The sequence below is a fragment of the Acanthopagrus latus genome, chromosome 17 (assembly GCF_904848185.1).
Source record: "Acanthopagrus latus isolate v.2019 chromosome 17, fAcaLat1.1, whole genome shotgun sequence".
NCBI classification, from domain to species: Eukaryota; Metazoa; Chordata; class Actinopteri; order Spariformes; family Sparidae; genus Acanthopagrus; species Acanthopagrus latus.
The window spans coordinates 17,362,717-17,390,482 of record NC_051055.1 but is presented as its reverse complement, the minus strand read 5'-3'; the positions used below and the strand labels follow the sequence as shown (position 1 = coordinate 17,390,482).

General features: G+C 41.4%; 1 protein-coding gene and 1 non-coding gene across 3 annotated transcripts in view; one reads left to right on the top strand and one right to left on the bottom strand.

Annotated features, from left to right (window-relative positions):
* Positions 1-106: 106 nt before the first annotated feature.
* Positions 107-27,766, bottom strand: part of galnt1 (UDP-N-acetyl-alpha-D-galactosamine:polypeptide N-acetylgalactosaminyltransferase 1) — a 45,844-nt gene continuing 18,184 nt past the window's right edge. Inside the window, exons 2-15 of one of the 2 annotated variants that reach the window (XM_037073405.1) lie at positions 26,848-26,960; positions 26,321-26,441; positions 17,803-17,942; positions 17,533-17,701; positions 11,200-11,366; positions 10,412-10,539; positions 10,245-10,324; positions 9,727-9,897; positions 6,664-6,781; positions 6,150-6,330; positions 3,798-3,937; positions 3,483-3,581; positions 3,180-3,314; positions 107-2,340 (exon numbers count right to left, since the gene is read on the bottom strand). In XM_037073405.1, coding sequence (XP_036929300.1) covers positions 2,194-2,340; positions 3,180-3,314; positions 3,483-3,581; positions 3,798-3,937; positions 6,150-6,330; positions 6,664-6,781; positions 9,727-9,897; positions 10,245-10,324; positions 10,412-10,539; positions 11,200-11,366; positions 17,533-17,701; positions 17,803-17,941 — 1,674 coding nt within the window. In that variant the 5' untranslated portion in view covers position 17,942; positions 26,321-26,441; positions 26,848-26,960 and the 3' untranslated portion in view covers positions 107-2,193. The remainder of the gene's footprint in view (positions 2,341-3,179; positions 3,315-3,482; positions 3,582-3,797; positions 3,938-6,149; positions 6,331-6,663; positions 6,782-9,726; positions 9,898-10,244; positions 10,325-10,411; positions 10,540-11,199; positions 11,367-17,532; positions 17,702-17,802; positions 17,943-26,320; positions 26,442-26,847; positions 26,961-27,766) is intronic. The other variant, XM_037073404.1, reaches the window with a different exon arrangement.
* trnat-ugu lies at positions 8,826-8,898 on the top strand. Its single transcript has one exon. It is a non-coding gene; the product is annotated as a tRNA-Thr (tRNA).

The following is a 27,766-nucleotide window of genomic DNA, read 5'->3' as shown; positions in this document are numbered from 1 at the left end:
GGCGTTCAATGCCAACATTTACACTGGTTTGCGACTGAAAAGAAAGTGTGTGTATCTGAGTGTGTCTGCAGACAAAAAGAAGAAGCAGAAATCCACAGGTTCCTGGTATCGTTCTGTAAACTTTTTCGCCTTTATTTTCTACATTTGGATCAGCTCAGTGTGGAAGCCTGGACATGTCGGTTATCTTCAAACCCACCACCTGAACAGTCGTTACCCTGCCCTTTGTCTCGCGGTCGGAAAAGAAACGTTCACATCTTCAGCACACAGTCACTCGCTCAGACATGAAATCAGTCAACAGCCTCCTCTCGCCTCCATGTCCACAACAAAGACGAGCTGGTGTCCTATGTGTAAACCCCTCCTCCACTGGAGGAAGCCCAAATGGTTAAAACCTTTATGAAACTCACCTCTCCTGCTCTGACTTGCAGCCGCAGGAGTGATAGAAAATTAAAAAAAAAAAAAAAGAGGGAGAATAGAGAGAGCATGATGGTTGGAATGAGAGTGACACGCCGATGGAACTGCTCAGCTGTCTGCCTCACTGTGATATGAATAGTGAACTACTGCAGGTGAGCTTTCAAAGTGAGATATGTCATTATGGATTAAGATATGCTCTGCTGTGATCCACAGTTCAACTCTCCACTCCCTTCAGCTCTTCACAATTATCATCCTGTCCCTGATTTACGCTCCTAACACACCTTGGTGACTTCTCTTTGATATCCTTACAGCCGCTCTCCAGGCTTTATTTTTCCCTACTGTAGATAAATGTCCCTGGGAGAGCGCGGACAGTCTGCTCTGTTTAGAAAATAAAAGCAGCGTTTCGCTCTTTTGTCCAACGGACGCAGTGATGTGCTGATCTGCCGTCAGTCTACGCTATGGGCTCTTGGTTGTCCAACAGCGAGGCAATCTGAGAGCTGTTTGTTCATAACTGGGATTAGTACTGAAGACACGCACACACACCCACACATCCATCCACACACTCCACTGGAGGAAAGAAGCCCTTGGAGTGTACTTTTTTTTTTTAAGAGGTCATTGAGAGGAAGATATGAGAAAATGGATTTAAGTTTCCTTTTCCTATATGTATACAGACTGTGTGTGTGTGTGTGTGTGTGTGTGTGTGTGTGTGTGTGTGTGTGTAGTGTCTTGCGGGAGAGTTCCCTATAGTTTAACACTACCTTAGGCAGTGAACATCAGTTACATATGCAGAGTCTGCTGTGTGTGTGTGTGTGTGTGTTAGCTCTACTGTATGCATGTTAAACACCTTTAAAGACAACAGAGACAGACAGACAGACTAGGGTTACTGCTCTGTGGCACTCTCACAGGACTGTAGAAACAGACGAAACCATGTAAAAACTGGACATAGAAATCTCAAGATATCACAAACATCATATTTCTCTATCTTCTAGATCTCTGCCAAGGGCAGACGTCAGGTCCTCGTGTTCGGTCCTCTCGTGTTTTTTTTTTTCTATGTGCGGCCCTCTGGAAATCCCTCAGCGAGAAGTCTGTAGGGTGAAATGCCGAGGAGTAACACCAGAGGGAGACACACACTGCTGCAAGACTGTAGGAGGGGCTCTAACAGACTCACACATGACACATTCACGCGTGACACACTCGCTCACACAGGCATCCTTCTTCATAGAGTTCACCAGAGTTAATTTCAAAATCCATTACAAAATTAAATAAAAAAAGGAAAAAAAACAAACAAAAAGGAATTCAGCTCCCTTCTCAAAGCATACATTCATCTCAGTACATTACACACAGACACACACACACACACACACACACACACACACACACACACACACGTAAGAGTCGGTCAGTAAACGTTAAGTGATGAGTTGAGGGGTGGACTGCTTTGTCCAGGGAAGCCGTGAGTGCAGAACCAGTCAGTCTCATATCCACGCCCAGGAGCGAGTCTCTCTCCTCTCTCCGTTAGAATCTCTTTAAAAACAATAAAAACAAAAACGTCAGCCATCGTCTCCGAGAGGGAGTCTTTCCTTGAGTCAAACACACTCCTCCCTCTGACCTCCGGCAGAGGTAGTACCGTCCAATACGTCCTTCCTCTCTTCCCGAATCCCCTCATGGGAAGTCTTTCCTTTCCTTGTGCCCAATTATAACAAACGCTCTCCGTTCCTCCGATTGCTCGCTCTGGGCCACTGTGTGTGTGAGTGTGTGTGTTTGCAAGTATGCGGAGTGTGGTCAGAAGACCTCTGGTAGTGTGACGTTGCGGAGTAGCCACTGTTGGGAGCGTGTGTGTGAGCAGTCTCTGACGCTGGGCACCTGGCTGTCCTCCTCGCTGGCCTTGTCCAGACACTGGTTACTGTTGACGTGGATCAGGGTCAGCTTCTGCTCGGCAGGGAAACAGACAGAGTGTGTGTGTGTTAGCAGACGAGATGCAAATATGGTTTCATTTTAATCTACATGGCTATGCAAATAAAACATGTCGATAATATTCTCAGTTTCTTTTTTTTGAGGCTTGGTTTAGCCTTGGCTCAGGTCACAGTGTGAAACATGCTGTGGTTGAGTTGGGTAATGTGTCAACTAGGATATATCACCCTAAAGCTGAAGACAGTAAATATGTCACAATGGCAGCTCTTTAATATGTGTTGTCATCTATGTGGGGACTGTGAGTGCTCTGGGTTTATTTAAGGTTTAAACTAGAATTACCAGCTTGCACCAGTCACATTGCAGTTTTGACTTTGAAGGAATTTAATACAAGGTATTAAGTAGAGTTCTTGGTGAAGCGCCAGATATCGCTGACATGTATGATGCCAGCACGGAGGAGCACAGAGCACAGTGAGCTCTGTCACATGGTGCAAGACAGTCACCTGAAGCTCACTTAGCCAAACGTTAAATATGACCACAATTCTGTTTCTGAGTTATAGCGCTACATAATGGCTAGAAAATGATTTTTGTAGAACATCATCATCATCAATCATTGTCAATGTTGTTGTTTTTTTGTTTTTTTTTAATGCCAGTTTAAAACTGAAAATACACAAAGGCTTACAAGGCTCAGAAATACACAACTTTCAATGCTATTCTGGTGTAAATGCAAGAATACATTTACGGCGCCAGACCTGAATGAGATGCCTCGGCGTGGGTTACTATGTGCATGTTTACCCCACCAGTAAATCCGTGCATGTCTCCCTTTCTCAGATACTGTGACATCAATTTCTTCCACTCACCACGGGGTCGTACTCCCACAGCTGGTTGCCTTTGAGGTGATGACACTTGAGCATCATGACGGGTCCATTTAACTTGGACACATCTAGACACAAGTCGTCTGTCCTGATCTCCTTATTGGCTGTGTAGGAGAAAACCTGCACGACACACAGAGAGACATACACTTTTCCACATTTATCCTCCAAAGCATTCTTCCTTGCACTCCTCTCCTTCATTAGTACTGGCAGGAATGACCCTGATATCACTGTGGAAAACAGTTTTTACTCCTTTTTCAATGATATCTCTTTGTCTTGGTCTTTAGATACCTGGTTGCCTCCCATGCCGTGGCAGTTGAAAATGCCGACTTTCTCATTCTCCTTGCGAGCCATGTTGTCCAGGCACTGGTTGGTTTCAACATTACGGATCTGAACAGAATACACACAGAAAACAAATGAAGCAACATAATTACCAAACATAAAACCGCAGCCTTTGAGTCAAACAAGTTTCAGGTTTTAAAAAGGAAAAATATATGTCTGCTTGGATTTCAGCCTTAAGGGATTAAATCACAGTTGTGTCTGTGTATCTAAAAGTTTGTGAGTCAGAGAGAGTGTGTGTGTGAGTGTGAGTCAGAAAAAGTTTACCTCTCCCAGGGAGTAATAGTGCCTGGGGATCTGGGAGTCAGGGTAGACATTCTCCAAGTACCAACTGAAAGGTTTACATTGAAGCTTTTGTCTCAGAGCCGAGCGAGACGTGATGTCACCGTAGTCCACTTTGGTCACACCTGGACACACACACACACACACACACACACACACACACACACACACACACACACACACACACACACACACACACACACAAACACAAAGGTCAGTAACTATGGCGCCAAACTACATTCATACAGCCCAGTGTTTGCTGACAGGCTGTTAAAATCATTTTCCATGTGCACATTATTTGAAAGGGTTTCATTGGTCCTAAAATGTAGAACAAGGTCACACATTGATCTGAAGCACCCACAGCTAGACCCAGTGTCACTGAAATGCAGGGCTCTCCATCTGACGGTCAAGAACTTGAAACTGCCAAAGCTGAAGTGACACTTCAACAGAAATCTATTTGTTGGACATCAAACCTCTGTAGAGGAAGTGGAGCAGCTCAAAAACAAAAGTAAAAGGAAAACTATAATTTAACAATACAATTATTTCTCTGTATAGTGTATATATTATCTCACTGTATGTTTCATTGTATATATTTCCAGACTGTTACTACTTTATTATTTAATATTCTATTTTCTACTTTTATTTTATTTTATTATTGTTTACTTTAATATTTTATGTATATCTTTATATTTAGTTTCCATTCACACTGTATTTCTATTTCTACTTTGCACAGAGCATCTGTAACAAAAACTATTTTCCCCTGGGGATCAATAAAGTATTCTCATTCTGATAGTTGGACCTGAATTCAAGACTACTTGAAAAACTTCCATAAAATGATAAAATTTCTGGAAACACACATTTCAAACTAGTCTTACAGGATAATCTAATGATAATATTAGTTGTCAGTAATAACATTTGGTCAATATGTTCTAAACACTGAGCAGAAAGTGCGTGTGGTAGTTTGTCCACAGTGTAGAACCGACCTCCTGCTCCTCATGCTCATCAGTCCCATGACTTTTTATAGGATGTTCAGGGTCAGACCAGAGTGAGTTATAACAGAGCAGTTCTCCTGACTCACAGAAGAGTGGAAAAAACACTAGATTTCATTATATGGCCTATCTCCAGACCTCAGAGCCACTCTAATATATATAGATATATATATATATATATATATATATATATATATATATATATATATATATATATATATATATATATATATATATATGTATGTTTGGGGAGCAGGACTAGCAGCGAGGAAAACAGCATCTACACTATTTCATTTCATACCCATTATTATTTACACACACAAATATAAAAACTGGAATGACTGCTTCAACTGTTGTTGAGTAGGGTGTGTGGTTAAATCGTGTCAGTTTTTAGTGCGTTCGTTGTTAATCATTCCAACTTAGTTGTGCTGAAGATCCTGAGTCAATACACAATGTTTTATTTTGAAAACTGACAGGATACACTATGCTGTTCTGCTGCCTGACTTCCTGTCTGACTTGATCTGCTCTGTGCCAATTGATGCAACTGCGATCCACAAAAAAGAAATGGGTGTGCATTCTCCATGGAGCTGAGCAGAGAGCTGCTTCAGGGACACTGCTGAATCGTGCCATGGTGCAGCTGGTGGAGGTATATGCATTGTCTAGAATTGCCGCGATCAGCTCTGGTGACTGTAAGGCTACCGTAATGACGTGGTGGAATCTGGAGGTTATTGTTGTGACTACTGTAGTTCGCAACGTCAAGATTTTGACCTGGTTTGTCAGCAGTCACCAGAACAGCTCTACCTCGTGGAGAATCTGTCTGCTTTCTAAAGAAAAGTGAACGACTGAGTTTGTGAGTTCCAAGCCAATTCTAAAAACAGCTTTGCATCTGAAAACATACTGTATTTAAAGAATTCACTTTTGGTTGTCTCTTCATTGCCAGCCTCTGTGTGTGTGTGTGTGTGTGTGTGTGTACGTTTGTGTGTGTAAGTCAATAAATGCTTAGTAGCGTGAAATTACTTGCCGCCCCTCGTCCTGCACTGTTGGGTCACCACTGCAATATCGCACTGTCACCGGGTTAATGGATAGATCACAACTGCCACAGAGATTAGGCTCCACACACAAGTGCACATATACATACATACATATATATACATATATATACATATATATACATATACATATATATATATATATATATATAAATATATATATATATATATATATATATATATATATATATATATATATATATATATATATATATATATATATATATATATATATATATATATATATATATATATATATGCTTAAATGCATACACACACACACACACAGGCCAACTCACCAGGAGAGATGATATAGAAGAAGTTTTTAAATTCATCCATCCAGACTTCGGCCAGGCGCCGGTTATTTTTGTTGATGATCTGTCCTGTTCCTCCGGGAAACGTGTAGGGTGTAGCCTTTCTGAACACATGACCCACGTGTGAACATGTGACGATCTCCAGCGTCCCACCGCACTGCCAAATCTGTGAAGCACAAACAACACATTTTCACAGTTTACAGTGTAGAACAGACATATTATGAAGTCCGATTGCTTGATGAGCAAAGGCTGAATAGAGAATTCTGCTGAGAGATGGATGACGCAGATTGCTTCTGTCTGTGTTGCGAAAAAAAGTTTGATAAAGGCCTGTCAGAGTGACGCTTGACAAAGTATTAGTCAAGTCAACAATTTAGTCAGAAACTCACAAGTTGTCATTTTTGCATGTGTGCGTTTCTGACCCTGAGCAGACACTCCTGACTGCCTGCCAGTGGATGGAAGAAAACAGTCATGTTGATTGGCTGCGGGTGTGTTCACTCACTCTGAAAGAGATTTCCAGGTTCTCTCCACCCCAGATGTCCATGCCTGCGTCATATGTGCCGATCTCCTGGAAATAATCTCTGTCTATGGAGAACAAGCCGCCTGCCATGGTGGGAGTCCTACAGAGGGACAGGAGGGTAATTTAAGAGCGAGGTGCCACTCAATTCACTGATGGCCGGCTTTCTAAAAGGTCACACAGTATCTACAGATTCCATCGCAGATCCCACAGTTTTATATTTCACAGCTCTCACCCCCTGTGCTTCACCGCTTTCCTGTTTTTATCATTCTCTGTTTTTCTGCTCACTTCTCTGTTGGCTGTGTTTAATAGCCTTCCCCTATTTCTCCCCCTCACAGAACAGTTTCCTCCTCCATAGATCAGGCGTATTTTCCTTACTGCCTGTTGTTGCTTTCATTCAACATCCAAGTTCACTTACCAACACACAATACATTGCATACAAACGGACAAACACAGATGAAACACATCCTGAGAGCAGGCAGGGTGACAGTTTGTTTGCAGCACTGGGCTGAGAGTGGGAAATAATGAGCAACAAGAACACTAGCTTGCTGAACAACATGAACAATACACATGCTGTTTAACAATCCAAGATAATAACAGAAGATTCAAACCAATGACAAAATCATTCTTAGACATACATTTTCTTTTTACCATGAACACATCAAAGCTCTCTAAAATCCTCAGCTGACAGTTAAACCACTATTTTTACAAGACTCAAGGCATCACAGAAAAAGAAACAAAACCTACTAATTTGTGGGAATCCTGATATACACTGTAGTGCAACACAATCTCTAATTAAAGACATTTATCCAAACTGAGTGATACACAGAGTGTATAAAGTGATACACACAAAGATGTTTGTTGCTTAAACAACACTGACATCGAAAGAAAGCAACTACTGCTAAGATAAAAGGCAACAAAAATTTAAATAAATTCTTTTTCTCTCGGCTCATCATTTGGAGTAACAGCATCAAACTGACTCGAGATCCTTTAATATGTCATTTAGTAAGTCTACTTTCGACCTTGGATACTTCCGTTCCACTTTTTTTCAATCCAACGGCTGTAACCAGAAACTTTCTGAGTGACCTCAGACTTTTACACAGCACTGTAAATTACAAGGTAGACGAGCCTGTAACAACCAGTTTAGCTGCTGACATTTCCCCCTGTTTCGTCACTCCAGGAGGCTCCTCAGAGTGTCACAGCAACAGGCCTGTAGTTGCTATGCATTAGCTAATGAACAGAAATTCCCAAGGTAGTCATATTAGCAGCCATTTAGAACCAAATGCACATGTGCAAACACATATGTGTTACTCTGTCTTGACTTGTTCTACTGTATCTGCTCATTTCCCACTGGAGTACTCCACAGTATAAGAGCGTCACTGGAACTTGACTGAAACCTTCTCTGACTCACTCTGACACTGTTTCAAGCGAGATTCTCCTTCCTTCTGCTGTCTGTGTTTGACTGTTCTCAAAATCCCTGTCACTACAGGAACAACAAACTTAAAAGCTAGTAACACCCACGGTGAAAATGCAAAGTTACTTAAACCCTAATCTAGTCACTAACATTATGACTTTAAAAAGGCTAGCAGTGGTTATTCCCTCTTTTGTAAGAATTTAGTCATTTTGAGCTACAAAAATGAAAAGATGAAAAGTCTAGAGAAGTTTTGAAGTCCATAAAACATTTCTGCAGCTTCCCAGCAAAACCGTGTTACAGCTTTCCCCTAAACAACTGAAGAAATTGGGGACTTAGTTAAAAAATAAAATAATACAATTTTTCAGAAGCTTAAAGAACCCTGACGGATTTAAAGAGACAATGCCAACACTTTTAGCTCAGCTACTATAGTAAAGATCTAAAAAGGGGACATAATGTCATATCAAATTAATTTTTGATCTCAGGGCTTCCAAATCCACAGGATTACACCGGATGCACTGTATGGAGCCATTTAATTCAGTTGCTGTTGTTTTTTATAACATTTTAAAACATGTCATTTATCTGGGAGAATGCTGCTAGCTGCTTTGCTGTGAAGCCTCAGAAATTTTTCAAGCTCAGGAGGGTACTCCTATAACTGGTTCATCTAGTCTCCACACCCATGATTGTCCAAGGTGTTGCCTTCACATTGCTGCGCTGATTGAAAACACCTGAGAAAGGCTCTATAGCTCAGTGGTTAGAGCACTGGTCTTGTAAACCAGGGGTCATGGGTTCAAATCCCATTAGGGCCTGTTTTTCTTACTTTTTAATTGTCTGAACGCCTGAAACATTCATTTGACACTGAAAACGTATTCATGTGTAATGCAGAACATCTTTGTGACAGGGCTTATGTAAATCATATCATTAGTGTAAAGTGCCTCTTAATTTCCTGCCCTGACACTACATCCCATTTTTGTTTTTTAGGCCACTTACAAGACACCCTTAGGAACACTTTGTCACGCAGAGCTGTGAAAAACAGCTGAAAACAGGGGCACAGAGTGTTATATAAGATATATTATGTGTGTGACCTTGAATAACGGCTTCAAGCATGCTTCGAAACAAGAGCAGGAAGAAGAGATGATAGACAGGCAAAAATAGGCTATTGAATTTAGCTCCCAGGCCCGGACAATGAGAAATGATACAAGGCACAAAATGACACAGAATCTTATTAACATCTTGACTTCAGCGACAGAGAAAAGTTCAACTGATTCTTGCACTATTTCTGCCCCAGGAGCATTTTATGATTATTAACTGTGGTAAATTAAATGGTGGATTGTGATTACTTGGTGCACATCAATTGTGAATGGCTATCAGCAACGCTACAGCTCACAGGATATAAGTTAGTTTAAACAGCTGACTGGCTGACTTGGTGTGCATGATTCATGTGCTATTTAACTAATGATTCAATTATGTCCCTGCAGGGAAATTCTCTTTTTACTTGACTCAACAGAGAGGTCAGGGTCAGCTGCACAGCAGCAGCCCGGAGCTGGTGGGGATTAAACTGGCTGAGAGACACTTCGATACAGCAAGTCAAACCTGGATCGTCTTATTTCAAAGTTTATCCTGCCGTTATCACCAACCTGACGGGCAGCGTACGGTCTCCTTTGCGGCGGTCCATCTCTCTCTGGGGCACAGGGTACCAACGGAAGTTGAGCTTCCAGTTGAAGCCGCCATACGTCATGTCGGATCCCGCCATGTACTCGAAGGTATCATCGCTGATCACATCAATGATGGGGCACACAACCGTTCTCCTACAGCAAACGCACACACACACACACACACACAAACATCTGACAGACTGCTGTTTACAACCTCAGGTGCTCATCAATCATGACAAAGTGCGCATCTGTGAGGTGCCGCACCTCCAGAGCCACATGCATTTAAACAATGGCCCATGCTGTGACTTCACATCAGCCATCACTCATCACATCTTTGTAAAGCCTCTGTGTGTTTGATGTGTGTGTGAATAACAGAGAATGAGTAATTAAAGAGCAAATAAATGCAAGGGCAAGGCCCCTGCAGACTCAACAATACTTAATTGATTTTTTTATGTTTGTTATTGGTTGACTTTACTTTTTTTTACGTGCGTTTATCTTACTTGTCTTGCTTGATGCGGGCAAGAAGCGGCTCCAGCCACCCAGTTGTGCATTCGCAATGAGCATCCAGAAAGGTGATGACCTAAAAAACACAGAGAGAGATGCTTAGACAAACCAGCCAGTGTACACCATATGGAGAGCAGGTCACTGAGTAGCGGGGGTTACGGACCTGGCCAGTAGAGAGGGATGCTCCCTTGAGGCGAGCGCGGATGAGTCCAGACCGCTGCTCCATCCTCACCACTCGGACAGGGACTTCCAGCCTTCTGACGTACTGCTCCAGTGGCCGCTTAAGGAAATCTTAAACGTAGGAATAAACAGATAGAAAGGAGTTTATAAACACACAAGGCAGACAAAAACACACACACAAGTGACTCCTCAAACATGCTGTTGCAATGGAGATCAAAATGTTAAGTGTGTTTGTGATTTTTGCTTGTTTGAATGTGCCTGAGCATGCCTACCGACTTCTCTGCCACCCGGAGACAGCTCCCTTTACCTGCATTCACTCCAAACACACACACACACACACGCGCACACACACACACACACACACACGCGCGCGCACACACTCTCTCTCTGACGTGTAACATCCAACCTGAGGTCCCATAGGGTGAAATGATGCTGTGTGGTGGCGGATGGGGGGGGGATTGAGGGTAATAACGGAGTGTAATCCTTGCGGCTGGCGAATTAAAGACCTAATCTCCCCCAAACAGGGATTAGCAGCATTGCAAAGGGTGGAGTGGCACACACAACACACACACACACACACACACACCATACACGCTGACTGGCTGTTGGGCATCAGTGCAGGCACACTCACACACACATTGGCAACTCATACTCGGCAAAATCATACAGTAGCTCTTAAAAAAAAAAAAAAAAATAGGCTAAGCCTCAAACAAGAGGCACAAGCACTGAAGGAATTATCTGCAATGTGTGTATGTGTGTGTGTGTGTATACCTCGCTCACTGGCATCGTCCACCAGTACAATCTCCTCCAGCAGTGTGTGTGGAGAGCGGTCGATGACGGAGTGGACCGTTCGCAACAGTGTGCTCCACGCCTCATTGTGAAATACAATCACCACGCTGGTACGAGGAAGGTTATCTGGGTATAACTTGTTCTTGCACCTACAAAGACAATAAAACAAAACAATCAGCGGACTTAAAGTGGATACTGAACAGACAACACATTGTCAAAAGGACAAGGCAATTGCATCGCAATTCAATGCAGACATGGTTGCTCAAAGACATGCGCAATAAGTGAAGTTGTAGGCTTTGAACACAGATAAAACTGAGCTGACAGAGAGAACGAGAGAAGAGAAAAACACTCTAGTAGAGACATCACAATGCAGCCTCTGTCTGATTGTAAGAGACTGTTACAGAGACAGAGCTGCAGCTAAAGTGAGTCTACACGAGAGGGATGAACAAGAGGGAAATAGCTGCAGCTTAAACATCAACTAAACTGCATTAGTCAGTTGTGGAGTTGCTGCATTAATCAAATAATCGTTTATGGCTCTGTGAAAAAAATCACATTTTTATTGACTTCAAATAAAGCAAAAACACTGAGGGTGAATAATGAGCAAGCAACCAAGCATGTATCCTCAAATTTAGATGGAGAAAGACACACACACAGAAACAGCGGGTCAGCGTAATGACAGTTGATTAGTGATGCTAATTAGAGTGTGAGTCATTATCATAGCAGTGTGGAGCACACACATCAAAACTCCCTTATTGAGACACAGAGGAGAGCGGGCATGAGTGGAGATGGATATTATTGAAGTGGAGACGGTCACAGGCTTATTGAGATAATCCCCTGAGAAATATTTTCTTAAATGATCATACTGGTGGATTTGCTTTGTTTAAGCCATTATCTATACTTTTTTGTGTAGTTTAAATTAGACTTGAGATCTTTGAAAAGAATAGTTAGGGTTTTAAGGGTGACTCTATTTTTGTTTGATAATGAGCCTGTTAGCCTGTCAAACACAGTAAACCTTTACTTTACACCAGTTGCCATTGTATTTTCAAAAAGGTTCTGTCATTGTCTTATGCCACATGCATAACTATTCCCAAGTGAATTTCCAGAGGCTCTACTGCAGTATTTTTTTATATTCATCACTTTTATTATAGGCTACATCATATACTGTAACAGAATGTCACATGTTTAGCTCATAAAAACATTCATTACCTTTGCTGACAAAATCAGTTTGGTGGGTGAAAGAAGAAAAAGATTTTGTGGGTTCCCACAAAAGCTTGACTGATGGCATTTTAGGCACTTTTATTTCAGTGTTACCATATACAGACAACAATAGATGGTGGTTCTGCTAACAGCGGCACCACACATGCTGACAACTCAGCAGCTTAGAAAAATGGATATTAATGACAACAACAAAATAAACCAAAAGATATTCAGAAGAGAAAAGGGTTTATGAAATTCTTCAAAGATGAGATAAACAAGTAGAATCCCACACTCAACAAGAGTTGTTGTATATGGAAATAAAAATTCCATAAACAATGAAAAATGAGTGGTTATCGTTGACACAAAGTACATGGCCATTTGTAAAGTCTTTAACAAGGGTTGTCACATTTTATATACGGTTTCTTAAGGCATACAAGTCTTGTTAATAATCTCATCAACCAAAATTATCAGATATGTTTCCAGGAAACTGTTTTTAAACCTTTCTCTAATCAGTGGGAAAAATACACATATTACAGATGGACTGGTTTGCACAACAGATGGCAGAAAATATGGACTCCAAATGAATCTTAAATGTTGCTCTCCAATTTAAAAAAGACCAAAACAAATTAGGCACACATCAGCGTAACTGGAGAACAGGATTTAGAATCAACTGTCATCGACTGACGACAAATCTGAAACCAGCTTGTGACGTCCTTCCTCCGACAGACTCAACTCTAAATACAAAACAAAACGGAAAATGATTCCTCTTCCACCATCTTCAGAACTCCCTCCTCTCCTTGTCTTTCCTCTCGCTCGCTCTCTCGCTCTGACAGAAGGAATGTAACAGCAACAGAGGAGAGGAGGTCAACAATGCACTCCATCCTGCAGCTGCCTCTGGAGCATGTTCAATAACACACACACACACACGCGCACACACACACACACACACACACTGATTCTCGGTCTGCGTACATGCTCACGCTCTCTGCAAGGAAGGGAGGTCGATGAGCACACAAGATGATTCACTGTAAAAACAGAGACACCCTTGGAGTCCTTCAACTGTTACACACGTCAGTTCATTATTTCTCTCTTCACAAACATAACGACCAACACTTTCCACTTCTTAAAAAAAGGACCTCTGTGTGACCTAAAAACCAACATGCACTGACACGTGTGTCACATGATTTAAAAAACTGAGGAGTGGTTGTTCTGAGTTCTCTGTGTGTGTATCCAAACAGTCAGAGTGGTGGAGCAACGTTTGGCAGCAGCAAAGCGGGGTAATGAGTTACAGGCTGTGTCTCCAGCCAGTGGATTGTAGGGATACTTGGGATGGGCGGGCAGACTGTTTCTGATTAAACAGCATCAGTCATGCAGCATTAAACACACACATACATTGATGTATGTATTCTCATAAAAACATTGCGGCCAGAATCTTACGAAAAAAGGAGAAAATGTCTGAAAGGTGTGGTCATGGAAAGTGTTTTCATATACTGCAGATCCACCCAATTACATTTACACACACACAGGCTTGACTGTAATGTCAGAATGACCTGGCCCCTCTTCTTTTCTGTACTCAATAACTGCACTGCTGAAAAATAAAAATAACCATCAGTGACTTTCTGCTTCAAAGTTTCAGCTAATGACGACCTGCTTGTCTGTGATGAATTAATTCAGCTTCCCTACACCTGCCTACACACACACACACACACACACACACACACACACACACAGACACACACACACACACACATAAACACAAACCTACACGTGCCTTCACACACAGACACATTGCCCTGCTCGATATTGACTCTGTCTTATCTCCTAATTGGAAAAGCAGATAGACGGAGAGAAGGATGAGTGAAAACACACCTAGTAATCAACTCTCGCTCAAAGACTAAAACCCATTTCACGGATCAATGTCCTCTTTCTTTCTTGCCCGTCTAGTATGCATGTGCCCCTGTCTGTCAGTCTTGTGACTGTCAGTCAGTCTTTCTGTCTATCGCTCTGAAAACCCTCATTACTGGTCTGTGCATGTTCCTCTGCTGAAGTGCAGAAAGGGGATGAAGAGTGGGGGTGGAGGGGCAGAGCTGGCTTCCACCTGCCTTGACATTTCTTCCGAGCTGCTGGGCAGATGCACGCCTGTCTGCTGTTCTGACTGCCCTGTTGTCTCTCCTCTCTGCCTGTCTGAAGACTGACTGACCTGCAGCCACTGGCACTGACAGACACTTAAGTAACACTTAACTCCTCATTATAGAGAAGAAGCAGGCGGGAATCACAACCTAGTATTACTGAAGGAAACAAAAGTGGTGTCTTTTTGCTAATCATTATCCTTGAAACTGACTAGTGTTTATTTTTGTTTGGTTTTCATGACATTTTAGTAACTACAACACAGTGAGCTTAAAGTGAGGTATGCCTCACTAACTGCAGGGGCTGTTACCTTCAAGCTATCGGAAAATCAGGTATCAGGTATCATTATTTCCTTAATGTGATATAGGAAATACATCACGTTAAGGAATACATCTCACAGAAACAGGAGAGTAACACATGCTGTAACACATGCTTGTGCAGCATGAGGTCACCACATAAAATCTCTGGCAAGCTGTGTCCCAGTTCCATTCTCTATGATACTTCTTGGAGGGGGGGGGGCTCAAGTGGTCGAGTGGTGGCCAAATCGGAAGGTCAGGGGTTTGATCCCTAGCCCCTGTAGTCTACATGCCAATGCTGTGCCACTGGTGTGTTCGTGTAGAGTATGAATGCGGTGTCTTGGAGTCTTAGTCTGGCAAAGCAATATATATATATATATATGCAGTCTACTGACCTGAGCAGGTTTTAATAATGATTAAAAAAAATACTCAAAAGACACTGTGGAGGGGCACTATCACATGTGTGGTTTGGTTCATTGGGTCCAGACCACAGGAAAAAACAAACAAACATTGGATTTTAGTTCTTGTCCAGTTTGTGTTCATGCTCTAAACTTATGGGTAACTGATGCAGAAGACAGTTTTAGACACTGTCACTTGAGGAAATCAAAAGCCACCAAGTAGACGCAAGTCATGCTCTACTTCAATACTTCTCTGTATGTTAATTCAGGTTCCCTGATTTTAGTGAATGACAAAAAAAGACATGTCAGCAAACAGCACTTCCTGTTTTTTCACAATAACCCCCCACTGCCAAACATATAAACTCTCAAACAGGGAGTTTATTGTCGCCGCATCAGACAGTTTGTCTGATGATCTTTCTACTGTTGATCATGGGCTAATTTTTACCAACCTCAGCTGTAGGAGAACGCTACCAGTGGTAGTTAGCCTATTAGTCATTCAAGTCAAGCCTCCAGTGTCTTATTTTTCTCCTCTTTAAATAATACAAAATTGTAACATAATTGAGGCTACAGCAGCATCTATGCTAACCTCTTTTATCTATTCTTGCTGACTGTCACACCCAGACCACCTCCGCATAACATCCTGATTGGTCCAAACCACTGTGGTTTGTATTGCTTAAAGCCTGGCAAAATGGATGCCTTAACAATCAATAAACTGTTAAAAATAAAGGACATTGGACATTTTTCCATTGGAATGATGTTTTAACGACTGACATGATCTAAGTGCAATACAAAATCAGAATAGGCTACATTTGAAGTTAAGAGAACAGTTCAAGTGAAAACTAAGTTACTTGGATGATAAACTAAACAACACAAAATAATGACTTCATTACATTCACATGTCTGTTGCTATTCAACAACTGACCCTACAACACTGATTATCATTTTGTATAGAACATCCTGTATTTTGTAAACAACAACTTGTATTTTAATCTATAACTTTTTATACTATATCTTAATTTTCATTTAATTTTTGAAGTTCTGTTTGTGCCCATCTCTGATTGTCGGTGAATACATTTTGAATCGGTCAAATCAGTAATGACGATTAATTGATCTAACTGTTCCAAAGATTAATGTCCAGCCACAGAACACACAGCCACATCGAACAAACATCAAATAAGCAAAAACAACCATAGCCTAAGACCATCTGTAATGGCCTTCATCAATGTCATCATGGTCCAGGGTGAATGTCAACAATTATCATAAAAAATGCTGCACATTCCCTATATTTCCCATCCTCTGGCCTTTTTATTTTCTTTGATTTCATTCGATCACATGTCTTGTTTCATAGTTATTGCCATGGGAAAAAAATATAAAAGGTACCCTTCCTGAACAGTTTACAATAAAAAAAGGACGGTATGATAATAGCTTTTGAAGTCATGACAAAATCACATATCGACTAAGATAAAATCCTGCTGTGGTCCATTTGCTTTCAGATAATAAACAAACAACACCAGAGTTTGCAGTCTTGGTATATTTGTTTAGTTTAACTGGAAGCTTCCACGCCAGCCTAAACATAACACACTAGACTGGTCAACTCACCAGTTTGTTTTAACTGCGAGAAAAGAAAGAACAGGTTGCTTCTTTAGACTTCTGAATGCCCATGGATCATACTGTCCCAAAACACAAAATTGCACAAGGGAGGTGGTAGGGATGCTCGCAGCTTTGAAAAAAATCAAATGAATTATGGATGATCATAAAATAGCTTATAAAAAAATAGCTAATAAATCTTTGGGAAATGTTCTGCTGTCTGCCTGTGCGCTGGTATTTCAAAATTACAGCTTGACTATCAAATGTAATGTATCATCCATTTATTGTTTTACCTACTATAGGAAAGTTTACAAACACAGTATTCTATACATACTGTGTGTAATTGGTTAATGGAATTGGGACACCATTTTGGAAGAAGCTGACCAGCAGTGTAATCCTTATTAACACACCTCAGGAACAACACCCATCAGCAATCAGATTCAACCAAATTACAGATAAAATTAAATGAAATCACCTATTGGTAGACTGAACAAAAGGTACTGATGAAATGCAGTTAGATCTGGCCGAATTTGCTAGAATGGCAGTGTGGCTGCACTGGAATGGATTACGTATGACTATTAACTACACCCCCATTATCTGTTTTAGAAAGAATGTCGATCAGTAGACAGAAAGAAACACTGAGTGGAGTGGGGCTTTAATGAGTGGAGTAAGTGACAGGACATATGATTAGCTGTAAGCAGGTTGCTCACCCTTCCAGGCGGACGTCAGGTAGTGACCGATTGAGAGCAATCATCTCAGAGGCCATGAGGTTGAACTGGTTGATCTTAAACATCTCCTTCATCTTCTCCTGGTTCTCCTTCGGGATCACCACAGGCTTCCCCCCTTCACCAGGCCCGTCCCGCGGCCTGGACAGGGCATCTGCAGCAGACACACACAAATACATACAACACACTCAAGAGAATGCTGCAGAAAGAGGATGTGCTCTTGTGGTCACATGGTGGGGGGCGACACACACTTACCATCTCTCCCAGGTAGTCCTCTTTCCTTTTTATCGTCACACTTGTTGCACTCACTGAAGTAGAGCAGAATGAACATGTCCAGCATCACCCACACCAGAGAGGTGGCCAAAACCACCTTACAGTAGGCAAACCTCCTCATCCTAGAAATGTAATGAGAGAGAGAGAGAGAGAGAGAGAGAGAGAGAGAGAGAGAGAGAGAGAGAGAGAGAGAGAGAGAGAGAGAGAGAGAGAAAGGTATGAGTGGCAAGTCCTGTAAGTCCTCCAAATCTCTGCAGAGGAGATCATTCTGTATTTCTTCTCATATTTCCCTGACTCTCTCCTCACTCCCTTCAACCTCCACCCTTCCTACAAGTCTCTTCTCAATGCCATCAGTTGTCATCCTGCCTGCCTGCCTGTCTGTCTGTCTGTTTGTCTGTTGGCTGTTTATCAGAGCCTCTCCAAATGACCGCCTTCACATTCAGAGAGAGCCTCAAAATGAGCTCAGAGGACAGCTAGGTTTCCTTATATTATTGCTCCAGTAGAGTATGAGAGCATTTGTGAAAGTTTATCAGTTAGGCTGGTGTCTGGCATCATGACAAGTAGTGTGAACACTGACATTTGTGTTTTGGAGAGGTTGGTTCACAGTATCTAAGCAAAGCTTTAGCTGCTTTCAAGTTTCAAGTGGAAAACACACATCCTCTGTATCAGAGTTCCTAAACACCCTGCAGTATACAAGCCAATCTACCCTTACATTTTAACATACCAAACCCATGTATGCTTGACACACACACACACACACACACAAAAACACACAGAGCAGAGAGAGAGGAGCTGTGATAGTAATTGCTTTTCTTTGGCAGGCAGCGAGAGACAGACACAGCCACATTAAAATTCCTCTGCTCTCCTTTCCTTCTCTCCTCCAGCACCATCTCTCCTCTCTTTGGCTGATTCTCTGCCTCAGTGATCCCTCAGGTTGCAGCAGCACAAGCAGAAGGGAGAAAATTAATTTGGCCACAGTGATTTCTCTTGTGCCCCTGGGAGGGGGGAGAAAAAAAGGTGTTTGTGCATAGCTAGCTTAGCTTAGCTTAGTTTATCTTTGCATAGTTGCCGAGGAGGATGGCAAACTGCAGACGAGCATTTCTAATTTCCACCTGATAGGATTCTGGTAGCACAAAGTGCCGGGCACAGCAGAACACAAGAGTGAAAATCGGTCCTCTCAAAGTTTGTCTTTTCTCAGACTTTTGTGCCTGTGAAGCTAAATAGTTGCAATGCTGTGACAATGCAGGTTAGTGGTAGTTTGGGCACTTCTACCACATAAAAGCAATGTACTGTGTATATAGTAATGACAAAATTATTGAAATATGATACTCATTTTGCGCAATATGGATACACCCGTACAAGCTGGGCTTTGCTCACTCTTCTCACACACAGGGCTGCAGTGCCCACACTGACCTGCCTCCCCCACCAGTGAATTAAACTTAGACACTGTTGTGCTCAACACACGGTAAAAGCCTTTTAAAATGTATCTTTTTATAAAAAAATAAAATTGTATGCACTCAACTGTTCGTCAATGTTTCTCTGTGCTTTCAAACATGGTATCAATTATCAGTATTTTTTAAGGCAATTTATCTAAGCTAATAACTCCAGTGATGTATACCAATGTGCAGTATGTATTCGGCATCAGAGCACAAAATCCATACGTATATATATTCTCATGCTGGGCAAAAACAGAACTAGAAGTTCTCTAAGAAAAGGGCAGAAATATCCAACAAAATAGGGAAACATAACACTGAATGTGGCCTGAACATAAATGGCCTCTACAATAATGAAAGCACTTCAATGAGAGGTGAGAGTTGTAACCAAATAGTCAGTAACAATGAACACTAGGTCATGCCATGTGCTACAGTTTTATAAAAACCCAATTACTGTTCTCAGATGCAAAGCTGACCCTGACTGGAGACTTAAATTCCAAAGCTCTCGCTTGTCATGCGATTCACAGACTTTTCTAACCTTTAGAGAGATTTCCTGTCAGGCTGACGAGGTGAAACTGGTGATAAGAAACCTCAAGTGGATTAATGCTACGCTCTGATCGTTAGTCGCCCGAGAAGAAAATAATTCAATCTAATGAATTACAACTACAGCAACATGGGTTTTGACAAGGTTAACCAAAGTGCATCATGTCAAAGCAGTTTACACTGGCACTCAGTCAAATACAGATTTAATCAAATTCAAAATTTGTTATGTCTCTCAGTGGCCTGGCGTACGTGATTCTTTGTGACTGCTGCTATTTTAAAAACTCTATAAGCACTTAGCTTATCTTAGCCTTCTCTCTCAGACACACTGGAACGTGAGATGGTTTAAGTTGGAAGTTAGAATTTTTGATTTAGACGTTCAAATGATACACATCACACAGTTTTACATATAGTAGACAAAGTTTGTGTTTACGTCGCGTTGACACAACTATTACGTTTATTGGTTTGCTTGACTGGCCAGCCTTATGATAAGCGACTTATTGTAAGTGATTCCTTTGGCAAAATACAACAGAAAATTCACAGGAATCTCCTATACATTTCTTGAGTGTTACCGGTGCAGCATGTTCACACCTTTGAATGTTGTCATGGTTCACACACACAAGTGTTACTCTCAGTACTGCATGTGTAAAGACAGAGAACATGGCAGCTGACTAATTGTATAACTAATTCCTGAATTCCAGTCTTTGATAAATAATCTGTATTTTTTCTGTAAACCACAGTAAAGTTCGTAGGTATTCTCCTCTGATACACATTCAGGACAGCTGAAAGCCAACAAAAAAACAAAATAAACATGGTATAGGAGTCAATTCTATTCCTGTAAAGTATACTGGAAAATTCCCAGATCCTCCCGGATATCCTCAAAGAACTCATCAGATTGCTTGTCTCACTGTTCAGATCACTCCTCTCAAAATTCTTGAAATTCCAGGAGCAGTGGGAAGCCTGAAATTCAGTCCCTGGTCTACAATCACTTCCTCTCTCTTTTGCTCTGTACCGGCCTCGCTTGACCTCCATGCTGTAACATGACATGACCTGATATTGCAGCAGAAACTTGGATATACCTCATTTTTCTCCTTTCCTGGCACACAGGCAGAGCCTGGCACATAACAGAGCCAACATGGCAGCGCTCTGTCAAAGAAACACATATATTCCTGCTCACAAAGTTGTGTCAAAATGCTGTCAGAGAGATGTCAACTGGTTTCCCTGAATAATATGTGATCACAGTGACTCTGAAGCAAGTAGACAGCAGTGCTCCAAGCAGCGGCAGCAGCGGCAGCAGCAGGAGAGAGGATATATATGCGTGTACATTGAGTAAATACATGCAAACACACTTTCTCATCGCCATCTTCCAGCCATGCCTCTCCACTCACTGTATTTATAATCAGGCATGGCAGCGGACACCTCAGGTCTCCTCAGTGCTCACAGCAGCCCCGGGCCCAGCTTCATGTGTGTGTGAGTGTGTCAGTGCAGTTTATGCTGGGCGCTCGGCTCTTTGAAGTCTCATTTTAAACAGCCTGGCTCCCTATGACATTAAACAGAGACACAAATCACCATCGCTCCATCTCTGCGCTCTCTCCCTTATCCATTAACATATCACGTTACCTCCATCCTTCTTTTATACCTCCATCCTGGGCATCTCGCTCTTTTTTCTCTCCCTCTGCCACCCAACCCCCACTACCCCGTTCGTCTCTTAGTGATGTCGTCTCCTTTCAAGAGCGGTTGCCATCACTACTTCCCGACAAGAACACAATTTCCCCCTTCACATCCTTCTCTGTGTCTCCCTTCATATCCCCTCCTCTCCTCTTCTCCTCAGGCTTAATCCCCCTTTAGAGATTGCACAACCAGAGTTTCTCACAACCACTTGGAGACAAACTCTGAAGCAAGAGGATCGAGAGTTTCACTCACTTTGCAATTTATGCCTGGGAGCGAGGAGCCTCCCTTCTGGGGATTTTGTGTTTATATGTGTAAAAGAAAATTAAGAGGGTGGGGAAGATCGTATATATGAGGGAGTGGCAATGAGAGAGGAGGGTTTGTGTGTTACTAATCAGCACAAAGTTTATGCTGTTAAGTCGTATAATAAACTACAAACACAGTTTATTTGTTTGCTCTCTATTCGGTTACACTAACCACTTTCTCTGTCATAAACAAGTGTGTTAAAATAATGCTGTTTGAAACATCTTCAATGAGAAAGCAAAGGTTGCTGCTCAAGTGTGCGAGCTGTCCTTGGGTCATGTGTGCTCGATAAGCTCAACAGTTTCCAAGACAACGCTGATGGCCGCGGTGATTTTCTGAACAGTCGTAATGCTTCTCAACTGGAGCAGAACAAGACACAGGCTAATATTAGTGAAGTGAAACAGAACAAGGCGGCCTGAAGCGCAGTCTCTATTCCTCTCTGTGGAGTAGCCGAAGTACATAGATGCTGCTGGCAAAAAGGCTAGGGTCACTTCATTTCCAGGTCATAACCTTGACTGCAGAACACAGACTGGCCCCGTAAAAATAAGGAGGGTGAGAAAAGGACTGGGGCAGAGAGAGAGTGAAAGTATAGAAAGGGTCGTGTCTGAGGATATTTCTATAGGATGAGTGAGTTTTAGAATACATGCAATTACAGGGTGTGCCTCTGTGTTTCATAGAGGGTCACTTCAGTTAAACTTTACCAACATCATAAAAGTTACTGCACTTTTATGAAATAGATCATTAGCCTTTCGTGAAAGAGAGTGGAGGCATTGTCCACAAACCTTGATTTATACATGTTACATTTTTTCATATGACTCTTTTACAGTATTGAAAATGTTTTTAATTTGAATCATCAGAGACTCCTGACATGAAGCTACATTTTAAGCTACATCATTATAGTTAGAGCAACACATGACAGCAAAGGCTATAAACTTTTATAAACCTTCTTTTGTACTGTAATGACTCAGCTACAAAACCGAAATGAAGAAGAAATGGACGGAAACAGTGAGGGCAACAAAGGGCGCAAGCAGTATAACTCAGTTATGTCTGCTGCTCGAATGCTCTCTGCTCCGGAGCTGAATGCAACACAAGTCAGCTTAACTACTTTTGAATCAGACATTGGCTCAACCGCCTTTACGGCAGACTGGCTTCCAGTGCAAATGAATCTTTGGCTGACTGTCAGCAGACACACAAGGAAATCTGTTTCACAATCAGATGATTAACAAAGGCATTACAACATGTCAAACATGCAACTCATGGGGGCTGTTACTCTACAGATGCAGCGGCCTGTGCTGTAACTGGGCAAGGCACTGAATAGGACATTGCTATGAAGGTGAGGTTTACAGATTTTCATCTTGAGTTGACTGTTCTGCCTAAGTCCTTTCTCCAGGGTTAGGTTCCTGTTTGTAAGAAAATTAGATTTTTTTTGAGTCTCCTAATGCTTTTCTTACAAATGGGACATTTAAGAATGAATTTTCATACAGACCAGCTTTATTTCTAAACAGCGGACTAATACATAGTTGTAAAATTCATCACAATGTTTTTTTTTTTTTTGTACTTTATTTTTATAAACAGCGCATAGACAATACACAGAAATACATAGAACAAACAGTTGGTCACCTATACATCCATTCAGACACTATACTGGTGGAGTTACAAATATAATGACAGCTCAATGAGCATCTCTTGTGGACATGTACACAATCCATTTTTTCCAGTAGTGCAAATATTTATCGGTCTGTAGATTCAACGAGAAAGTCATTCTTTCCATATTTTGAATATTGGTCACAATATTGATCCAGTCAGACTCTGTCGGAGGCGCGGCCCGCAGCCAACTTCGAGTTACAGTTTTCTTACTGGCTGCTAATAATACTTTTAAAAGATATTTGTCTGGCCCCAATATATGGGGTGCAATGTTACCTAGGTAGATTGTAGAAAAAGAGCTGTTAATTCCACCACCAAAAATGTTTTGTATTACTTGTGTAATCTTTTGCCAGTATGGCTGAATAGCTGGGCAGCCCCAAAATATATGAAAATGGTCTGCTAGCTGTTCACCGCAGTTCCTCCAACACAGTCCCCCGGCCGTCTCCCCTGTTTGCACACATTTTAACTTAGGGGTTATGAAATATCTAACCAGATTCCGCCAACAAAAATCTCTCCAGAGACCTGAACTAGTGGAAGTTGACTGCACAGAACTCATCACAATGTTTGCATGTGTGATAGTCACACCACTGGATGTCCATTGTCATGTAGGCCATTTTACAATATGTGACATATTCAAGGCATTTAAGGCAAGCTGCTAGACTACATAATATCTGGCAGCCCTAATCATATACTTTTAACATAAAAATCCATCTGAGAGAATAACCCAAAATGAGAGAGAGGGGGGGGGGGGGCACACTCCCTGGTATTACATCCCTCCTGTATATGCACCATTTGTGTCGTTGATATGTACAGACTTCTAAGTGCATCTGGCTGTTACCATTTTTTTGGTGCACCTCAGTTTTGATAGGCTACATGATTAATAACAAGCTTTTGCTGTTATGACAACAGAATCAAAAACCAAAATGTGAGGTGTGCTTTTTTGGCGACCATAGAAAAGACACTGCTGACGGATAACTATGTTGGGAAACACAAAGGTGAGGCAAGTATGTGTCTGTAGATTCTGGTGGACAATTAATGCAACACTTTCCAAAGAACACAGCTATTCCCCTGCACTATTATATTTTTTAAACACAAAACTTCAGTCCAGTATTGATCAGACTTTAAAACACAAGCACTCTTTTAAAAGTTAACAAACTCAAAGTAAAGAAGGCCAAGAGTAAAACAAAGAGAAGTGCCCACTGCAGCGTAAAAGTCCAAGCTTAAATTGATTACCAATGCAAATCTTGGCAGAGGCGCAAAGTGGAATTAAACACTTCAATCTCCAATCACTCTGGCATTTTTGGCCAAAATCAATACACATTATTGTCACGACGGGTGTTCCCTTGGCGACTGGAGAGAGTGCAACTGCTTGGCTACACAGTAACAGCAAACCACAGAGACATAGGCAGGCACACAGGTCGTGTAAAAATAAACCATTTACAACAGGCATCAGAACACGCAAACCCCAGTGTCACGCTTCTTGGTCTGTGTGCTGTAATTATTCTTTTAACCATTTATTTCCATTCATAATAATTTCTGTTTCTAACAGAAAGACTTTCACCTCACAAACATGCAAAGGTACAGAGTGGAGGCTGTGATGGCACTTTTGGATGACACAGTTGAAGACATAAACGACAATACGACTATTGACAAAAATGAACTCACCACCACAGACTGTATGTTAATTGGTGTTAACAGATTCACAAAAACACAGCCTGATCAAATCACAATATTTAGAGCCTGAGCTGTTTGAGCCGGCAGTTTTGTCTTCTGTATGTCTGCTGCTCTCAGCCCTGATACTCCTGCTACTACTCGTGCCAACCAGGCAGGATCTATGAGGCTCTGGCACCACAGCAGGGTTTCCCTGCCTAAAAACTACTTGAATATCGAACCTTGACTCAGATAAAAGCATCACAAATGTGACAGACATAATACTGTGCTTTAACTCTCCAGACAGGAATTTGTTCCAATGAAACTCCACGGTTCTAAATCCTAAATCTTATTTCAGTGCCAAGGAAAATAAGAGCAATGTTCCTGAATCTGAATCAAGTATCTATAAAATCACAGATAACAAAATTTTACACTAATATTTGTTCTTCCTGAATTGTTAAATATTTATACTGGGAAAACTTTGAGGAGAGAAAAGAGAGAACAAACTTTTGTTTTCCATTTCTTAAAAGTCTTTGCATAATGTTTTTGCATGTCTAAGCACAAAGCACCCACAAATCATTTATTATTCACATAATGGCCCAATATTTTCCAAAACATGCTAAATATTTGAAATGGGTTTTCTTTTTTCGACCACCCAGGCAGTTGTTAGTTAAGATTAATTTTGATACAGCCCAACAAAGCAACTGGCAGGGACTTGAAACTTGACTGAACATTTTAATCTGTTACAGTAAATACTTACATAATTTTAAGATGCTTTGTACAAAATTATGCATGATTCTTAAACACTTGAATTCAGGGAACCACACACTAATCAAACATGATCAATGCTAAAAGGCTAATGTTTTGACAGCTCTTCAAATTGAAAGTCTCAGTAGGCAAGTATTGTATATACTGTTGTATATACGCATCATTATAATACAATATAATAAATCATAATACAACAATTCCTTTATTTATCAATATGCCAACCATAAACCACCAGTGGGTTTCATAGCAAATCGGTCTCAGTAGAAAAGCTTCAAAGTAAAAGGCATAAGGAAGCATGTTTTGCATTGGTGACACTTTGGAAATGTAACACGTAATCACTGAATTTGAATATCACCTACTCTGAACATGCTGCCTTCTTGTTTGGGTGGTCTGAACAGTAGCCATAGTCCATGCTATAGTATGTATACACTTCAGAGAACATTCAACCCGTCTCCACACACTAAAATAACCACTTGAGTAATGTCAGCACCTACTGTAAGAGGTAGAAGAATGTGCCTCAGTAGCACAACTCAACAAGTGGGGCCCAGTTTTTAAGAAACACCTGCAATGCATCAGAGACCAAAAGCAAGGCCATCCCTATCCCTGTCCATGGATCTGTAATAAAAAAAAATAATGGGATCTGTTCTGGGCTGAGATCCATCCTCAATCCAAGTTTCAACTGACCAACAGACAGGGGTCATAGCTTGCCAACCAATTCTATCTTCCATGCAATTAACCTTTGGGAACATATAGATACAAAAACACGCTGAATATCTCCAATGGATTAAATACACTTGTAAACAAACACAATGTCAATACAAATTAGCGGCTCTTAAACAGAGCTGTTCAAGAAACCTAATCAATAAGTAAATCCCAGCATAATAATACATGAAACACAGCATAAAGAATTAAGAGATGGTTTTAAACAATAACAAAAGCACTGTTGGTATGAGGGCACCATCAGAATAATAGTACAGACTGTCAGATCCATTTAAAAAGGCTTAACCATTCGCACACTCACCTCTCCAAACAACTAAAGGGGTCTCTGGTCAGATGTGCAGGGGGCTCCACCAGCAGTGGGGGCGGAGCGTCAGAGATCCCACGTCCTCGTTTGGTCGTCACTCAAACATGCTCCTGAGAAAGACAAAGACCAAAAATGTAAGTCAGGAAATACTTAAAATATAAAGGCGTTTTCATTTCATTCATCTCTTTAACATTTCAGCGATAGAACGTTGATTTGGGTCAGTGTTTTTTCAAAATGTGTCAGCAAAGAGATTTAGAGTGTTCCAATCGCACCTCGGGGATGCAAAAACCACAAAAGTAACCACAGGAAGACTCGAGAGGAGCTGTTACTCACCAGCCTCAAACATACTTCCTGGCTATGCACGCACAATAATAATTCTCTCACATAATCACACAGTCAGAGTCACATGTCACCAGGCATGTTTCCAGTTGTCAGTCATTCACACACTGTCAGCGGAGCTCTGCATCTCTTTGTATTTTGTTAGAAATCCATCATCTTCCATCCTCCCTCATTCCGCACCCGCCCAAAGGTCAAACATAACCACAGACTCTCTGCCAGCCTTGGAGCGGGATAAAAAGAGAGACAGAGGGATGGAGGGGTGAAGGGATATAGGGATGGACAACTGACAGATTCTCAGAACTGCTCATTTCTACTGGATTAATCTGCTATTTTTGAAAAATCCGCAGAGAATGAAGATGAGAGTGAATATGACTCAGTTTGAGTGTATGTGTATGTGCATGCGTGTTTCTGTGTGTCCTTCAATCTGGTCCTTGGCCTACTTTAAAGCCAAGTCATCATTCTGGTCCACTGGGGCTTCGGATTGCCAGCCTGTGTATGCATGTGTATATTAAGAGTTTGTATTACAAGAAGAGCCACACCATAAATCTCTTCCTGCCTGCCAGCCCACACACTCCTG